The sequence below is a fragment of the Staurois parvus genome, unplaced genomic scaffold, assembly GCF_062004578.1.
Source record: "Staurois parvus isolate SC_StPar_1 unplaced genomic scaffold, SC_StPar_1.0 ptg000340l, whole genome shotgun sequence".
NCBI lineage: Eukaryota > Metazoa > Chordata > Amphibia > Anura > Ranidae > Staurois > Staurois parvus.
This window is the reverse complement of record NW_028318136.1, coordinates 2044709-2063427: the sequence shown is the minus strand read 5'-3', so window position 1 is coordinate 2063427 and position 18719 is coordinate 2044709. Positions and strand designations below refer to the sequence as shown.

The following is an 18719-nucleotide window of genomic DNA, read 5'->3' as shown; positions in this document are numbered from 1 at the left end:
TTATTAAATGTGATAAAGGGGTTCCCATGTCCAGAGACATGACGCTCCTCCCACCAGTAAAGAAACATAACTCAGAGTAGAAAAAAAACCTCTTTCTATGGAGGAAACACCAAATCAGCTATTAAAGAAATTCCTTTTGGGTATAGCATACCTAGTCTGTAGTCCCAGTATATAGTCGTTGCATCTGAAGGGAATGAATGGGGAACTAGACCTCACATTTTCTTTCATTTCGATTCGGTCTGGCTCTTCTGAAAACAGAGGTTTCTCTCTGCTGTATATATGAATTAGATTTCTTTACTGTAAAAAGTATTTTCTTTACATGTGTGTATGTATTCTACATTGAGTGCACATTGTCTGTATTAATTTACTGACTTACCTTATTGCAGTAATTCTGTTTATATTGTGATTTTCTACAAGTCATCTAAATGGAGCTGTCCCCATATCTCTACTGATTTTCATGCTTGCTTTAGTTATGTTTTGCTTAGTAACTCTTGGTAACTCCCTGCTCCATGTGCTCTTTGCCTATTGCAAGCTGGTTGGCAATATCTTCAAGCATGCTGTGGTTGTCAGGTCCTGGAAGACCAGTGAAACCGGAAAAGATGCCACCACCATATCATATGATTTGATAGTCTAAGTGTGAGATGGGGAAACAGCTCTCATTGTTTGAACACTGTTTGGTGTGGAGTAAATTGAGGTTTTGACTGACATTATTTTTGCATATTTACATGTGCTAACTTTTTTTCCAGTGAAGCCAATTCACTTAACTGTTATCACTTTGGAGACATCAGTGCAACTTTTTATTGGACACAACACAAGTGTACTTGCAATTTTGTATAACCTAGCAGATGAGTGTCAGCTGTAAGCAGTGAACTAGAGACAGGCCAGGGACATGTAGCTACTGACAAGTAAAGTGGTGCCTTTGTAGCACTACCCCCTTAGGAGTTGCTGAAGATTAAGGTCCCCCTATAGTCCTGCACAGCCAGGCAACACGCATTTTCTTCAGAGTTGCATTCTGGAGACAGTAAACAGTCCTTGAGCTTGGTTTTTAAGTTTTATTAGGGGTATTGAACTTGGACGGGGTAAGGGGTGTATAGGATACTGCAAACTGAGGATGACTTCCTGGCAACTATATACAAGTCCAAAGACAGAACTTGTCTTCATAGAGAGCTCTCCAGCCTCTCCTGGTGTGTGAGATGGGGAAACAGCTCTCATTGTTTGAACACTGTTTGTGTGGAAGTAAATTAATGTTTTGACTGACATTCTGCGGTTTAGCCACAAGATGTCACTGTTTTTCTAACACAGGCTCAGACTGCATAGATATTTGTATATTCATGAAGAGGTGGGGTTTTTCACACAGGGTTGGGGTTTTTTAGTGAACAGGAAGAGGAGACTGCAGCAATGTTTTGGACGATGCTGAATGCAGAAGCCATGTTATGGACGATGCTGAATGCAGGGGCCGTGTGAGCTGAGAATCCAATGACATCCAGGTGTGAAAGCATCCCTCACTAACCAGAGATTGCTGCCAGGAAGGCTGATGAGATCAGAGGAACTAAGCAACATTTGTTCTGTTCAGAGTCACCAGCAGATGCAAAGCAGACCCGGGTCGGTAAGATCATGCACGCACCTCATTTCAGTGTTGAGAGACTGAGTCCAGGCCGATAGTTAGTGTCTCTGTTTGTGTCAGGCCGCAAGTGTTGTTACTGATTATTGGAAGGACACCACCACTTAAAGTGACATTTCACATTGGAGAACTGATAAAATCCTACAAACTCAAGGCAGACTGGTGTTTTGCTCAGAAGGAATAATCAGGCACGTGGTACAAGACCAGTTATGGGAGGGGGAATACTGTAGATTTGTGTAAGATTGTAAACTGTTGTGCTGCACCGCAGGCTAGCCCATACCGTACACCCATACACTGATTCCTGCTCTTTTAGGGTAATAACAGATAAGGTGTGGAAGCTTAGTTGTGCCTGCCAGTAGGTAAATTACTTCACTTTCTACCTTCATCCATCAGAAGGCGCCGTGCTGTGCAGCACAAGGGTCTCAGCCTTTGGGCTGGGTGTATGTAAATTTATTTTATGTTCCCAGCATTTGTGGTTGTGTTTACTTGCCACATCTAAGTAAAATTCTGTTGTGGCAAAAGCTGGTGTTGGGGTTGCTTTCCTCGTTCGTGACTTCACTGTATCCTGGAGAGCCCACCCGGTACACAGCTTACAAAAATGCCACACAGCCAGCCAGAGAGGTACCTGAAAAATACAGCCATTGTATGTAAGGAGTCTGTAGTAAGAGGGTAGGAAAGGCAGGAGGTCCTTGAGAAAGGGGGTTCTTTCAACCTCGCAGTATTGGGTTTCTCTCCTCCTCTCTCTCTTTTCACCAGGGTCTGGCACTGCTATTTATTACCATTGCTCTGTTTGGGTAATAATCTCTAGTATGTACCATAAGTTTGTATTATAAGTTGCTATACTATTGAGTGATAAACAATATAATATTTAACAAGGATAAACAGTGCAGCAGATACTCTTCTTGTATTATGCTTGCTGTAACATACTATGCTATTTGTACCTATTGTACTATCTTTAGCCCTTCTATATATGCTGAATACAATTATACTGCAAAAACATTCTTTTGATATTTGGTGTGCTAACTCTAAATATCTTCTATATTCATGAATACTGTCCCATAAAATTGCCATTTTTACATTCTCAAGGTATAAATGGTAAGCAAATCCCATCAACCCAGTACTGAGGGGGTCCATGTTCTGCATCAGCAAAAATTGTGTGGTGGTTCAACAGTAATGCAAAGCTGTTTTTTTTAATTAGGTGACTGTGAAATTGCAATTAAGCAGTTTGCATTTTTAAACCAGTGATTGAAGCGCAGACATTTTTTCAAAGGTGCTTGTAGCCTCTCTTGATGTTTACAGGGTTTAATAACTCCAGCTGCATTTTACATACAAAAATGAACTACTCATTAACTTAGCTGCTACACAAAAACGGCATTTACCCAGTCCTTTGTCCATTTCGGACGGTGATGTTGATTATGTTTCTGCTTTATTAAAAAACAAAAAAAACCCTATATTTTCATTTGCGTTACTTATGATAATTTCTTCATTGTCTACTCACATTAATGGAAGTTCCCATGAGTGACCTCTTCTCCACCGCACTCTGAATGATGTGAAAAAGATTTGGAGGGGGAATCTTGAGGTCCACACTCTCGTCCACTCCTCCTGTGAAATCTACAAAGGCTTCGTTCACCCAGCCTCCATCCAGGCCCTCATAGGATCCATTCAACCTAAGGACATATTTTCTTTGCTTAAAGTAAGTTATATTTTACAGAAACACTTAGAAATTGTGTAGTGTGCCATGTGCAATCTGTTGGCCCGGACCGCAACAAGGTGAAATAAAGGTATCTAACACATATGACTGTCAACTGGAATCACAGAAAAGCTACTGACAGCTCCTCCTTGGCAACCCCTGCATATGCTGCTTTTTCTTTACAGTAGGTCCTCAAACAAGAAAATAAAAAAGGTGGTGTTCCCTCATAACAAACTTGAACACTGCATCAAGTATAACAAAACAACAACCTATCAGGACAGATAGTAAACACTATTTACAAAGCAATTGTAAATTTGCTGTCTCTCCTTACCGATAAATACATTTATAAAGTTGTTATATTTGCTGTCTCTCCTTAAATTTTGTATTTTGCCTGATACGTGGAACAGTATTGTAACATGGACAGAAAGATTTGTAAACAAAGCACTGAAATAGGTGTGGTACCATCTGGCAGCCATGTTGTTTACCTTCCTTCCATGTGTTTTATATATATATATATATAGCAGGCTTGGCAGTGGTTGCCTAGGCGTTTCAAGGTGAATGAACAAATATAAATAAACTTTTAGCTCTGTTTAAAAAACGATTACTTACTTGGCATAGGCCTTTTCTAGCAGAGCGGGCCAGAACTCACTTTTCTGTTCTGAGCTGACGAATACCAGTTCACCATGTTTGGTAGGAAGACGGTCATCAATCACAACGTCAACCCACTTACCATACTGCCAGAACTAGAACAGATAAAGAGGTGCACCATTAAAATTAAAACTTCAAGACAAGTCTTAAACCTACTCCCTCCAATGGCCAGGGCCAGATTATTGCATAGCCAGAATATTTTGTGGGTTTCCTGCTTGCTAGTGCCATCATGCTCGGTCCTCATTTCTGCTGTCCATGCAAGGCTTGTGCATTTTTGTCAGTGTGCTTTTGTACATTGTGCTTACACTTTGCCAAGTCTGGGTCCCTACATCTAAAACTGAACTGCCAGCAGATCAGGGTAACCTACAGAGGCAAACTGCTCTTCCAGTGCTCATTTATATGTAAAGATGCATAAGAGGGCAAACTATCACTCTATCCTCTAGCTCATGTCTTGCTGGCTATGGCATCTTAGTTAGTGTGATACCAAGACTAGCTAGGTGATTGGGGTAGGATGGTGGCAGCACAAGACAATTAGCCTAGGAGGGCATGAAATATAAATTCAGCCTTGGCAGTGACATAGAAACAGGTGTAATAAAAGTAGCGATTACTATTAGGGTGACGGGCCTCATAGGGCAAACTCTGTCAGTGGTTCACAAATGATTTTCTGCTTTCAACTTTATCACAATATAGACTAATTCCAATTAGGATAAAAATTACCTGTAATTTAACATAGCCCCATGGTGTAGAAAATCTGATAGTGTGCTGTAAACATTGAAAATCTACAAACAGATAAAAGCAACTTCCAACTCCTTAGCCACTGTGGTCAACTGGGTCAAACAAAATAGAGCTTTTATCGCCTCCCAACTTTATTCAACAGTAATGCCTGGAGGTCTAAATGGAATCATCATCAGCAGCAGCCCTGAGAATGAAGAGTAACATGACACTTCGGGGTTTATTTACTAAAGCTGGAGAGTGCAAAATCAGACTCACTTCTGCATAGAAACCAATCAGCTTCCAGGTTTCATTGCCAAAGCTTCATTGAACAAGCTGAGGTTAGAAGCTGATTGGTTTCTATGCAGAAGGGAGTCTGATTTTGGACTCTCCAGCTTTAGTAAAAAAAAACCATTCGTGTCCTTGTCACAGCATAAGTCCTCAGGCTGTGGCTGCCACAGACATTATGGTCTTCTTCCTACAAACAACATTGCCAACAAATTTCATCTACCCATTGTAAAATGCCATCCGGGTGGCAACCTTACCACGATTGGTTGTGAAGGGAAGGAAATTCAGACAAACCAAACCCCATCAAAACAAAATTAAAAAAGAAACAGGGTCCACCATTATAATACAAAAACACTCTGCAGTCCATATAGATCTGAAACACCTACAATTTTAGCAGCCAGAGGCCATGAATTGGAAACCAGCATGTTTTCACTAATGGCAAGAAATGAAAGTTTTTTTTTTTTTTCTTAAATTCCTGAAATAGTGTTGGAATTTGGTACCTCTGCTCTATTATTTAAATGTGAATTTCAATGATAGGTCTACTTTAACACAATAGATGATAATTTCTTCTACAGAAGAAAAAACTGTGATAAAGAGTGATTGAAGCAAACAGTTGCATTATCCCGTTTAGCACATAATAAAAGCACAAAAACAGCAAATAAGCTCTGTCAGGAAAACAATCTAATTTTGTAAAAATGAACTTTCCGAAATAGTTTTACCTGAAAATGAAATATTCCTGCATAACCCTGCTGAAAACTCTGCTTGGGAGGAACCACTCGCTCCAAGAGACGAGGGTAAACAGTCAAGGATGCTGCAGCAGCCAGAAACCAACAGTTACCTGCAAACACACAAAAATTATTTTAATTAAGTCATTATGAAGATAATGTATTTAGAACACTACATCATCAAGCACAAAAACTGAGATCACACAACGGCTCCTCCCAATACAAGTGGCAAGTGCAATTTGATATCAGCCATATACATTCAGGGTTTGATAAACTCAAGAACTAAACATGCATCACAAAAAAGGCATGTAGGCAGGTACAGTCTAGTTCATTCACTGTAAGTAGCACGTGTCTGGAGTGGCAGTGCAACTGGATGGGGAAGTCAAGAGAACTCAGTTCCCTGGAGCAGTGTTCCAGTTGGCTACTCTGCATCCAGGTGACCCTGGCAGCCATCTTGGGTCACACTGAATCTTTTTAGGTCCCTGCACCCAGGTTTTGGCACGCATTTGCAAAGTGGCTAGTGCAGGAAAAGCATATCTGTTTATCAGGGACAGCACTAGCGGTGGGAACAGGTTCCGGAGGAGTAAGGACAGCTCAAGGCCTACGTCTGCATGTCAGCAAGCTTCCTTTTGGGTTGGCACAGGCATACCCCTTTTGAGAATGAACGCTGAGTTCGAAACGCGTTAAGGAGGAGCCCTTGCAAGCTGTTGACATCAAGCCGTCGGATCATGGGGATCCCGCGGCCACTTCATATTTCCAGCTGGTCAGTTATTCATGTGCATATCATATGCGCCTTTTATTGTGGCACTTTCATACATACTGCAATTCTGTGTACGTTTTTAGTATAACTTTTAATATTACCAATAAAGCATCTTATCAATACTACACTATGGGATACTCCTAATGTTTGCTCTGCATTGAGCACCTTAAATCCCCCAACACCACTTCCAGTTGGTGTCCCAGTACCCTGAAGAGGTTGAGCTACCAATATGGACCATTGCACCTCAGCATTTTGAGGAAGACCATCTACCCCCAGGCTGCATCTCTGACTACACCTAAGGGACCTGTGTATACCAGGAGCACATTATACAACGCGCTTTCTATTAGCGCATCTGGTAAGTGCGCATTCTGTATGTTTAATACATCAACCTAAGGAGAAATAACACTCTGGGACCTTATACAAATAATTTGAAGATTGCACCTGATTTAAAGACAATTTGGACAATATATTACCACCACACATATCATTATCATGCGTTTTTCGTGAATATTCACAAACTGATCTATTCGTTCACTTTCAGAGCACTTCTATTACTATTGATGTTTACTACTTATTATATACATAATGCATTATTCCATACATGCGTTTATAAGCCAAATAATAGGTCTTTCTGTTCAACATCTAGCGTTGCACCAATATTTATTTTTCCTTTTGGGTTGGACCGACCAGGTTGCATTCCATCCCCCTTTGGCAAGAGCTGTCTTCATTTGGGGCCTAAAGCTCACTCTCCACTGCATTGACTGTAAGTTCCTGGTCGGGTGAGCTTCCCGGCTGGGTTGTTATACTGTTTGAAAGTCCTTCAATACATAGGTTACTGCACTCTGGGCCTCTGTGTGTTTACTGACACCGCACCACACTGCACCTACCCAACCTACAGATCACAATGTATGTGAGTGGACATGGAAAGAATTTCTTTGGAAGATAGAATTGATTTTTTTTTTCTGTGTTTACATTTTTTACTAACTGCAAATGGTATCAGAAAGGCAACATATGCAGTTTGGTACACACTCTGGATGCCGAAAACTATGCAATGGTGTCAGCTACTGCACTACTGATCACATGAGTTCTGTTGCTGGGAACTATAAGGTTGGGCGCACACAGGCAACATTTGCTATTACAATTGCACCAATAAATCATTAATGACACATGCAACTGAATACAGTATCTCTCAAACTTGGAACACTGTGCTATCATTAGCAATAACATACTGCAGTTGATAATCGATAGTGATTAATCACAATCACAGGCCATAAGAGTAGCATGATTGCACTAGTAAAACTCGCCATGTGCACCCTGGCTAAGCTTTCTTTGTGAAATGCAAACACGGCAGTCTAGTCTGTTAGGGAGTTTATTTGCTGCAGTAACAACATGGACATCAGAAACAAATATCAGAATTTGAATTCTAATACTCACCTAATGACTTCACACATCATGGCTACGTGATGGAGTCCCAGCCACCATTTATAGTGAAACTTTAGGGAGAGTATTATTGCAAAATGATCTCTTTAAGCTACACCCATTCTATGCATTGTTATCTTGCCATTGAAATAATTCTTTACTTAACTTTCCTTTGTGTCAATATTTGCAGCTCAATGTACAATGTAATATTTGCAGCTCAATGTTTTCATGATTTTCAACCATAATAAGTCACGATTTAAGGCTACCATGCACGGCTCAATTTTTCCCTGATTCATGCTGAAATGACCAAAATTCGAGCTGTGAATAATCCTTTTAGTATCATCTGGCTCAACAAAAATGGAAAATTGTATCAAATACCATCATTTTCTTTTATTGGTGCCAATCCTTTGCAACATACTACATGTATATAGCCCTCTGTTTCCTCTTGTACCAAATTGTATTGTAACTGTAATGTCTACCTTCATTTTGTAAAGCGCTGCACAAACTGTTGGCGCTATATAAATCCTGTATAATAATAGTAATAATAATAATGTCGGCACCAGGAAAGTAAAATTTTCAAATCAACTTTTGTCAAAGAAGCTGTGTGGAAAATTGTCGGCCGAACATTGCCAATATCCAACCAGTTGCAGGCACTGTTTGGTTATTCTGGCAGCCTCGGGGTGCCAGTCGTCAAAATGTCCAAATACAATAGCAAACGGGAGATTCCTTCATTTTGGTGTCTAGCATAGACAGGGGGAATCTATCTGATTTCTCTAATTCAGTCCAAGAGCTAAACAAGAGAGAAAAACAAGACAAAGTGCCCTGATTATCAGTGTAAACCATGTACTGACAGCCTTGCCAGTTATTGGCTCTCCTTTCCTCACACACACACCGCATGTGAGGAAATGACTGCCAATACCTGCAAGTCTGTTTACATGTGGTCAGCTGTGATTGGACACAGCTGATTACATGGTAAAGGGCCGCTGTGATTGGCCCTTTACCCCGATCTGTGATCAGCTGTGTCCAAAGGACACATCGATCACAGAGCATGCCAGGGGCATGCAGGGGGCAGGGTTCTGGATGTCCTCCCAGAGCTAGACATCTGCGCTGTAGCCGTCTTTCGTATTGAATTGTATTGAAGTGGTTAAAAGACAACATATTCACTTCGCTGACACCTCCCCAACCCCTGCTCTTTTTGTTCAACTTGACCATAGATTAATAGTCCTATGTAACTAAACCTGGCCATACACAAATAGATTTTTTTCACTCAGCCTGCATGTTGAAAAATTCAACAGATTCTTCTATTCATGCTAAACAGATTGGATGCAGGCGCTATTAAGCCAATAGCTGTCTACCAGGCGAGTTTGATTTTTCAGTTGAAGGATGTTTGGTGGGAGAGTGTAGACAGGGCCACCCATGAGAAATGAGTTTCAGTGGGTTCAGGAACTGGACAAAATTTGCTTTGTATATGGCCAGCTTAAACTGGGTTCAAGTGTCTCACTCTATCCGCTTTGTGAAAGCGCTTGAGAGGCCAATCACGAAAGGGGGGGGGGAGGGGTGTGTTAAGTCAAAGGTTCCCAATAACTAGAAGTACTTAGTAAAATAAATGTTTATGCATTTGTTTAGATTTCACATAAAAGCAAAAGTATCTACACAGAGTTACACTGTAGCATGCACGTTAAGTACTGTGTATTGTGGCCCTCTTGCAACCTACATTTAAATACAGTAAGTAAACTGAAAGAGACCCCAGCTGTACTCCAATTGATAATGGACACATTTTATTACACAACTCTGCAGCTGATTGCTTGCATTTAATACTATACTATTTATTACCGAAGTTCAAATTTTTCTTTCTTTTATATTGAATAGGTAGGTACGGTAGGTCACAATAGACATAAATGAATATTGTCTTAAAGCTCCTAAACAGTTCTGAACGAAACTAAAACACTACTACAAATCGGCACAAAAATGCTTTTTTATCCAGCTTTTTTTTAGCGTTTTTTTGAGCTTATAAAAAATGCTAGTGTGCATGGAGCCTTAAACTGATTGGGTTGTTTTACAATGTGAGTTTCACATATACAATAAGTTTAAAATAGATGCAAAAAGAACCATTGTTTAGGGGAGAATGAAACAAATTAATGGAAGAGAAAGAGAAGAGAGGGGATTCTTCTGCTGTCAGTTATGGTTTACATGTAGCACCTACTTTACCTGTAAAGAGGGCCACATATGGATCCAAACTCAGCTGGTTCAGCAGGGACCAGTTTCATTTTGATCCATATATGGGCAGCCTGGTTGTACAGGAGTTGATCAACTGATCAACATCTGTGAAACCAATCTGTTGAATAAATGTCAATTGATCAAAGCTGCCAGCTGCAGCCAGCTATAGCTGGCAGCACTGATCAGTGTATTCTGATGGCAGGGAAGTCTATGCACAGAATACAAAGGCTTAGCGGGAGTGATTCCCCCATCCACCTCAATTGTGTGGATGGCAGAATTGATCCTTTTTTTTCCGTTGAATGAAAAAAAACAAATTAATCATCTATTGGCTGCTTAAGCTAAATACAATCCTGTGAAAATTCACCAATAGCAGCACATTGGTCTACTCCATGGGTTCATAACAGAGAATCATGGCACTTTATTCCTGCCTGACAGCTCACATTAGGGTGAATGGGCTGTTATCAGCTCTGGTTCATATATCCAATGGCATGTGCCAGGGTTGTCCACTTTCCCTGCTTTTGTACATCATGGCGGTGGAATACCTGGCGAACGCATTGCAGGCCAATTAAATCTATACAGGGAGTGAGTGAGTATTGTAGGTCAGCTTATTCACAGCTGATCTCCTACTCCATGTCATCGACCTGCAAATTGCCTTTCCTTCAATCCTATTGGAATTGGAGAGCTTTAGTTCTCTTAGCAATTTCAAAGTCAATACTTCAAAGTCTCAATGCCTTGATATTTCACTGCCTCCAGGCACCCATGAACTTCTTGCTGACAAGTTTATGTTCCATTGTGGACAAAGCTCCATTAAATACCTTGGTGTCCAGATCCTGGTGTGTCTTCACCAAGTAAACTACTGTATCTCCCCTTGTTAACCTCTCGCTGAGAAGCTGAGCCAGCTGCCAATCCAGGCATCTGGGGGAATCACAACTTTAAAGTCAGCATCTTTCCCCAGCCTGCAGCGACAGAAAACAGGTCACAAAGTGTAGAACGAACTGAACTGCTGTGATCCACAAGAGAAGTACAGCCAAATGAGCTTTGGCTAAACTTCTCCTTTAAGATGGACATCATCCCCAGATTTTTGTATGTTTTTTAAACGATTCCGATCCAGGTTCCATGCCTATTTTACCACTCAGGTGCACTGCAAATACTTACATTTGTTTGGTCTAGATCTCCAGCCTGCCTACGTTACAATATCCTGGTAAAGCACCACATCGATGGGGAGGCAGGACTGCTTCATCTTGAACTCTATCCCTCATCTGTGGTGTTATGTAGGGTCCTAGACTGGTTTCTCCATGGCCCCTCTAAACAATGGGTTCTCCTTGAATCTGATATCTTTCCCGTTCTGCTAACCTCTCTCCCTTGGATTCACCCCTCCAACCATCCAACCCCACTCAATTTGATGCCTCTACTGTCCCCGCTCCTTGACTCAGATTTTGGGGAACCTGGGGTTCCCTCCTGGGCTGAATACCAAATGCTTTCTTCATTGGCAACTTGAGAAACCATCTCCCATTCAAATAGTGTTGGGCCCGAACAGGCTGGAAGCCTTGCAAGAAATCACACCTTCCTTCACTCCACGTTGTGGCCAGTGGTTACATTATTTCCAACTGTGACACTACTATGAGGGGCTCGACAAGGAGACACTACACAGAGACCTGACCCCATTAGAGGAACTTTGCCTTTCTGACAAACAATGTCCACATGCCATCTCCAAACTGTATGGAATTCTAATGTCACATGCTTGCCCCAATCATCTCTTCTAAATCCAAGACTGGGAGCAGAAACAGGGATGCAGTCCCTCCCAAGAGGACTGGAATAAAGCCTTTCTCCATACTTTCAAAATTAAATTATCTTCACAAGCACAGGAACTGAACTATAAAATCTTGACTAGATGGTACCGTTGCCCGAGCACACTGCACACATTTATCCCGTCACTACCCAACATGAAGCTGGAGATGTGGAAAGCCAGGTGGTACACATCAATATATATGGTGGTCCTGCCCCACCATTCAACCATGTTGGAAAGTGATATTTTAAATGAGCCACCTTATTACTGGTAAAACATGGCCGGACACACTGGACATAGCCCTCCTCTCCGTGATCCTGGAATCAATCAAATTGTTCATAAAGGGCCTCTTTCGCTTCCTGCTCATGGCAGATCATGCTTTCATTCTTAGGCATTGGAAAACCCCCACAACACCCACCATCTGGGAATGGGTCACTGAACTGAACCATGTAATGGGAATAGAGGAGCTCTTGGCCATAGCAATGAAAACTACTCCCAAGCTTTGGGATTTGTTGTTTCCATGGCTTGAATTCTCTGACTACCCTAAACTTCTGCCATTTTTGAGTCATTAAGTATTAACACATTTTACTGGGGTTCATGCTGGGCAGCACTGACCATTTCCTCCCTTCCCCTTCTAGGTTTCTTTTTTAATCCCCCCCACCCTCTTTAGGCTGAAATAGTAGCACATACTGGGACATATGAATTCCTACAGATGCTTTCATTTTTTTTGAACAATTCCTTTATCCACACTAGGCTGAGCACACTAGGGCAATTGATTCATTTTTTTTTCTTTCCTGTATAGATCTTTCCAAGGAAGCTGCCCAAGTGGGTGTCAGAGCATCTACTGGCAGTTTGTTGTTGCCCATGTGCCTGTGTTGATTGTTGCTCTTTATAGATGACATTTTACATTATTGAAGTTATTACAGTAATTACAGCAGTATTTTTATGTTCTTTTTCCTTTCTGATTGTTAACCTGACAAACTCTTTAATAAACTTTACTGTGCACACTTACCCAGGTGTCCCTGGCAAATATCCGTCCACTTCATATCCTCACAGATGAACTGAGGAACATTACAGATCTCCTGGAAAAGGAAAACATGTATTTTCTGTATTTAGGCATCTACGAGCATGTTTGGTAAAAAAAAAAAACAAAAAACACTTTAGAAATAGTATATTTATGTACACAATAGGGATGAGCCAACAGTTCACTCCAAACCTAGGTTCAGTCCAAACTTTGGCTGTTTGGGCATTCAGAGGAGAAACTCTGGAGTCCTTAACTGCATTAGGCATACAGGTTTCATTTTTGTTTTTTTTTAGCAGAAATTCTGAAGGCAATACACTTGATAAGACAGCTGAGCAAATGCATTTTAAATCTTAACTCCAGATTTAGTGAACCAAGTTGGTCCACACAAACTATTTCCTTCACTAGTATATGTCCCTGTTGCATGCTCTATATAAACTGTATATAGCATCAGCTACATACAGTATACAGCACTGTGTTACAGCAACGGGCCTTCCTTCTCCGTTTCTGGAACGTATCTATGAATGAATAGAAAGCTTTCACTGAGTGGCTGAGGTGGAGAGGTGGGCGGATGACATCACAAACTCCACCTCAGCCACTCAGAGGAAGCTTTGTATCCATTCAGAAAATACAAGGCTTCTCATTCCAGGAACAGGACAGGAAGCTTTTTTTGTCCCGGGAAAGGGATGGGAAGTCTCTGACCTGCTGCTAGAAGGCAGCACTGTATACTGTATGTAGCTAATGCTGCATACAGTTTATACAGTGTTCACAGCAGGAGTATGTGTTAATGAAGGAAACTGTACAGTATGTTTGGACCAGCTTGGTTCATCAAACTATTTAAAGTTCACTATAACCTGGAGTTAGACTTTAAGCTGGCCATACACAAACCAAATTCTACCCTTGGGTGACCCTGTCGACACCACATGACTCGACAAATTTCAATTGAGAAATCGGGGGAAAAAAGAAGGCAGAATGGTGACTCTAGTCAATCAGATGCAATCCCTGTTTGGGTACTGTGACAGCTGTGAGAATACAATAACCAGCAGTGGGAGATTCGTCCATCAATTCTCTTTGGTGTGGATAGAGTAATCTATTGCTTTTTCTTGCTTAGCCTGCTGGGCTGAACAAGAGAAATTTTTAAGTGTATCACCAACTTTACTGCACAGAGTAAAAATATGTATTTCTAATATTTTCTTTAACATCCTCCCTAATGGGGTCCACCCACCTTGGGCCCCATAGCAGCTGCATGTAGATTACTATGTCTATTGTTATGCCACTGTTTGCAGGTCCTGCCTTTGGTACTCAATTATGTGTACTAAGTTTTTCATGATACTTTTACCTGATATGGTCATGAGCTTTGAAAATAGCTCAAATAATGTAAATGTTAAAAAATAACTACTGACTCCTTTGTTGTAGCAGCAAGGCAGAACAGGTCTGGTAGTGCAGTGTGGGTGGAACAGGTCTGGCTAAACTGGTTCAGTTTTGATTAAAACATTTCTGTGCTTATTTAACGACCAACCTGCAAACTCTTCACAATATATTTAAAGGGTGTTTATGCTGCTGAATCCCGACATTTGCAACTGTATCAGGCAGGGGCGGACTGACAACTCATGGGGCTCCCGGGCAATAGGGGATCATGGGGCCCCTGTGTCCTTGCCCAAACTCAAAAAAGCCTATGAAAAAGGTACCAGGGGCATCTCATGGGGCCCCCTACTGACCCCGGGCTCTCGGGCAGTGCCCGAGTTTCCAAATGGTCAGTCCGCCCCTGGGATCAGGTGATAATCTCCTGTCCATGGGCAGCTGCAGATGACAAATATTGTCAGACAACAGATGTCATCAAGGGGAAAGGCTGATTGTTCTGGTTGGAATGTTTCCATTGTTTTACATTTGATAAGGCATAGCTGAAGGTGTCTTCCTGCAGATGCACCTCCAAATTCCTCATCAAAAGAGCCAAGAGTTCCCATAGACAAGCCTGAGGTTGGAAGAACTTCCAGGACTACATCCAACGTTATTTAGGGAAACATTTGAATTGAAAGCTGGCCCTAAGCTGGCCACACACATTACCATCTGATTGTACATGGTCCTTTAGATCAGTGTTTCTCCACCTTTTTCCAGTCAAGATGCCCTTGAAAAATATTTTCAGTCTCGAGGCACCCCAGTCTAAGCCTTGGTTCACATTATTGTGTGTCGCGGCATGCAGGCAAAATCACGCGCGTTCCTAACACACAGATATATGTAATGCTCTTTAGCAGATGCGCAGGAGTGCCATTAATTCTTGTATGGTACTACAAACATTGCCAAACGCAGTGTGTTTTTGTTGTGGTCCCTGTGTTCCTGCAGGTAGGGCATCCCATTGAAATTAATGGGCTGCCCTACATACAGCACACAGCAGTACAGATGTGAACCAAGGCCTCCTTCACATATGAGGTTGGGGGGGGGGAGGGGTTGGAAAAAACACGCAGTTGAGCTGCTTTTCTTTACCTCCCGCTGCTCCCCTTTAACTGCAGAGGCAAAAATTGGGGGTGTACACATGCTGTGGCTGGAAGTATAAGTAAATGGGGCTGCACTGCAACTTACCAGCAACTATGTGCATTGCAGGTAGTTGTAGCATAGGGATGCTACATCTAGTGGGTTAAAACAGGCAGTGAGGGGGTGACACATTGCCTTTTCACTGCCTGTCAAATGCCTCTGAAAATATATCACTTTTCAGAGGAGCAGCGGTCCTTGTTGCTATTATGCACAAGCCTTAAAAAAGCAGCTCTGATTGTACAGGAATAGGGGTCAGGATTAAAAGTAATGTGCACACATACACATACATATAAGAACACACACACTCGTATATACATATAAAAATACGCATACATACACAGCACACATTAGGGAAGGCACCTCCCCTTCTTTGATTTCACTTTGTTGACTCTGTATTTAATGCCGTGTTGAGCTCCCGTAGTGCCGATGTAGAGTTCTGCTGGGGATCGGGAGTCTGCTATCATTTGACAGCCATTCTCTACTAGGATGCCGTGGCCCCACTGATGACCTCCGGCAACAGCCCAGTTGAGAAAGGCTGCTTTAGATGCACCAAAACTATGTAATATAAGCAGGGCAGCCATCAGACATTTTAGGGCTGTTTACACAGCTTTAGGCCTGGGCCCCCCTCGGGCCTGACCACCAACATTCCCCAGGGCCCGCCCACTGGGCATCCCACCAAATCCTTCAGTGCACCCACTTTTATTTTTAACACAACCTAATATATCCTCCATCCCATGTCCTCCTCTTGTTTCTCTAGTCCCATCTTCTGCTCTTCCAGTCCCATCTCCTCCTTGTCCAATCTCATCTCCTCTACCTACAGTCCCCTCACCCCCATTTTCATGTCCTCCTCCAGTCCTATCTCTTCCATCCCATGTTCTACTCTACCTCCAGTCCCATCTCCTCCATCCCTTGTCCTTCTCCAGTCCCATCTCCTTCATAACATCTCCTCCAGTCCCATTCCCCCTATCCCATGTCCTCCTCCTCCTCCAGTCTGATCTCCTCCATCCCATTTCCTCCATGGGGGGGGGGGGTCGAGAAACAGAGAGAGTGTGGGTGAGAGGGGGGTGAGAGAGAGGGGGTGAGAGGGAGGATGAGAGAGAGGGGTGGGGGAGGTGGAGGATGACAGAGGGGGGTGGGGTGGGGAAAGATTAGAGAGAGACTCCTAGCCCTGTCCCTGTATGCAGTCCCTCCCGTGCCCCCTGTCCTAGTCCCTGTCTACGGGTAGAAGTGTGTGATGCCTGGTACCTTCCATGCCAGCAGTAGGATGTTCATGATGGCCAGCAGTGGGCATGGTCATTCTCCTTCTGCGTGATGAAGGGGTGCTCTGCTCCTTCCAGCAGATCCCTGTCTTCTTGTGCCTCTCGCAAGTCCTTGCCCTCTGGGCTGCCGTCACTGTTGATGCTGCAGCTGGGAGCAGAGAGAAGATTGGAGAAGGATGGATCTGGGAGGCAACAGGGATGCTGCACCTGCTGTTGCTCACCCCTTCAGAGGTCAGGGAGGTGGTGGAGGTCTTCTCCCTCCTGGGCTCTTGGTTCTAGCTGCCCTCACTGTTCGCCTTCTCACAGCCACCCGCTCGCAGTGTGGAAACTAACTAGGTGCCACTGTGGCATTCTCACCATGACTGGGCCAGGTCTCTCCATGACAACTTGACTGGGGCTGAAAGGGCAGCTGCTTTGGACCCCAAAGCAATGACTGGGCCCAGGCCCTCTTGTGACGTCCAGTCCCCTACATGTATATGGGCTTTTCCCCCCTGAAGGTGGCCCTGAATATGAGGATCTACTTAAATTTTATATCGAATCAGGCAGGCCTTATACCTTCGGTCCTCGGCCCTTTGGTATATGATGTGCAGTCCTTGGACCTCAGCAGTCTGTAGTAGGAACATTGATTAGGGTAATAGCATTGATCTCTACTAGCCACATGTAACATATTCCCAGTTTCATAGGGTTTTCTGCAAGATATCGCTAGGTATGAATGTACACACTCTCTGACCCTCATTTGCTCTATTATGTCTGCAGTTTCTGACAGTCCTCTTAAGCATTGCAAATATTGAACATTATGTGCGGCCCTTTGGTGATGTCAGGGGCCACAGTTGAGGCCCCCATTAGCTCATAAGTTGACAACCACTGCCTTATACCAAACTTGTAACTGTTATTGGTCAGCTTAGAAACTGTCAGTCAACCAAACATGCAAGCACATTCTGAACAGGTTTTCAGTATGGAAGGGACATATGCACAATCATCGCTATTTCTGTTCAGGCAGATGGAGGAGATAGGATAGGTGTATTCGACTGGAAAGAATAACCAATAAACCTAAAGTCTTACAAGTCACGTAAACTGAGTGGAGAATGGGGTTGTTTGTGACATGCAATGTCTCTTCTGCAATAACAAACACATCCCTGCTGCTCGCAGTCTTTTATTGAATACATACAGAGCTGCTTCCAGCATAGCCAGCTGCCACAATGACTGACTACCATGTACATGATGACATCATTCCACCACTGGCCTATCATAAGGCCAAAAACCCGGCACATGGAAGTAGCCAAGGGGGAGATGACAACGGCCGGCATGGGATTCAACCGTTGAATCGCAGAAAAGGCAGAGCTGAGTATTTCTGGGGGTTTAGTTAAGGATGGCACTGTGAAAAGCACCGAAAGCTCTCTGACCTGTAGTGCTAATATAAAGATAAAGTCTGGTACTTATACTGTGGCAGCACCCAAATATTGCATAGTTCCCCTTTAAGCTTTAACATTTCTAAAAGCATCTGTTTGCAGAACCAGGTCATCAGCTCACTTCCTCCCCCTCATTTCCTGTGTTCCAGTCTAGCAGCTGACACCCTAACTTTCAGTTGGTGATATTTTACCTAAATGTGAAACCGCAAAGGCTATATCCTTAACTGCTCAGAATGTATTTTAAAGGTACAAAAAGTAAAGAGGAAATATATGCATTGTGACATAATTGTTGATATATACACCATGTAAGATGCTTTTCAAGGCACTTAGCTTGCAGACACGAATCTGGCTAGGTCAACCAGCTGGTAAATAAAAAGCTTGTTTTCCTCAAGTTCCTGTCTGGAGTTTTCCTGGAATTCTTAAAGTTTCCATTACAATGCTACTTCTATGTATAAATAAATTTCATTGTTTTAATGACTCAATAGGCTGATTAATAGTTTTTTAATTATGCCTGGAGTCCAAGTTTAACTGCTTGTATACAGTCATTTTATACATAAGCCGGCCATAGAAGGATTGAATCTCATCAGGTTCAGCAGGGACCGACTGAGATTCGATGAATCTATGGGCAGGTTGGTT

General features: G+C 42.6%; 1 protein-coding gene across 1 annotated transcript in view; it reads right to left on the bottom strand.

Moving 5' to 3' along the window:
• LOC149456947 (calpain-2 catalytic subunit-like) overlaps positions 1 to 18719 on the bottom strand; it is a 78328-nt gene that overhangs the window by 47192 nt on the left and 12417 nt on the right. The window contains exons 2-5 of the mRNA XM_089684235.1: positions 12878 to 12947; positions 5678 to 5796; positions 3921 to 4054; positions 3120 to 3288 (exon numbers count right to left, since the gene is read on the bottom strand). Of these exons, the coding sequence (XP_089540361.1) occupies positions 3120 to 3288; positions 3921 to 4054; positions 5678 to 5796; positions 12878 to 12947 (492 nt within the window). The remainder of the gene's footprint in view (positions 1 to 3119; positions 3289 to 3920; positions 4055 to 5677; positions 5797 to 12877; positions 12948 to 18719) is intronic.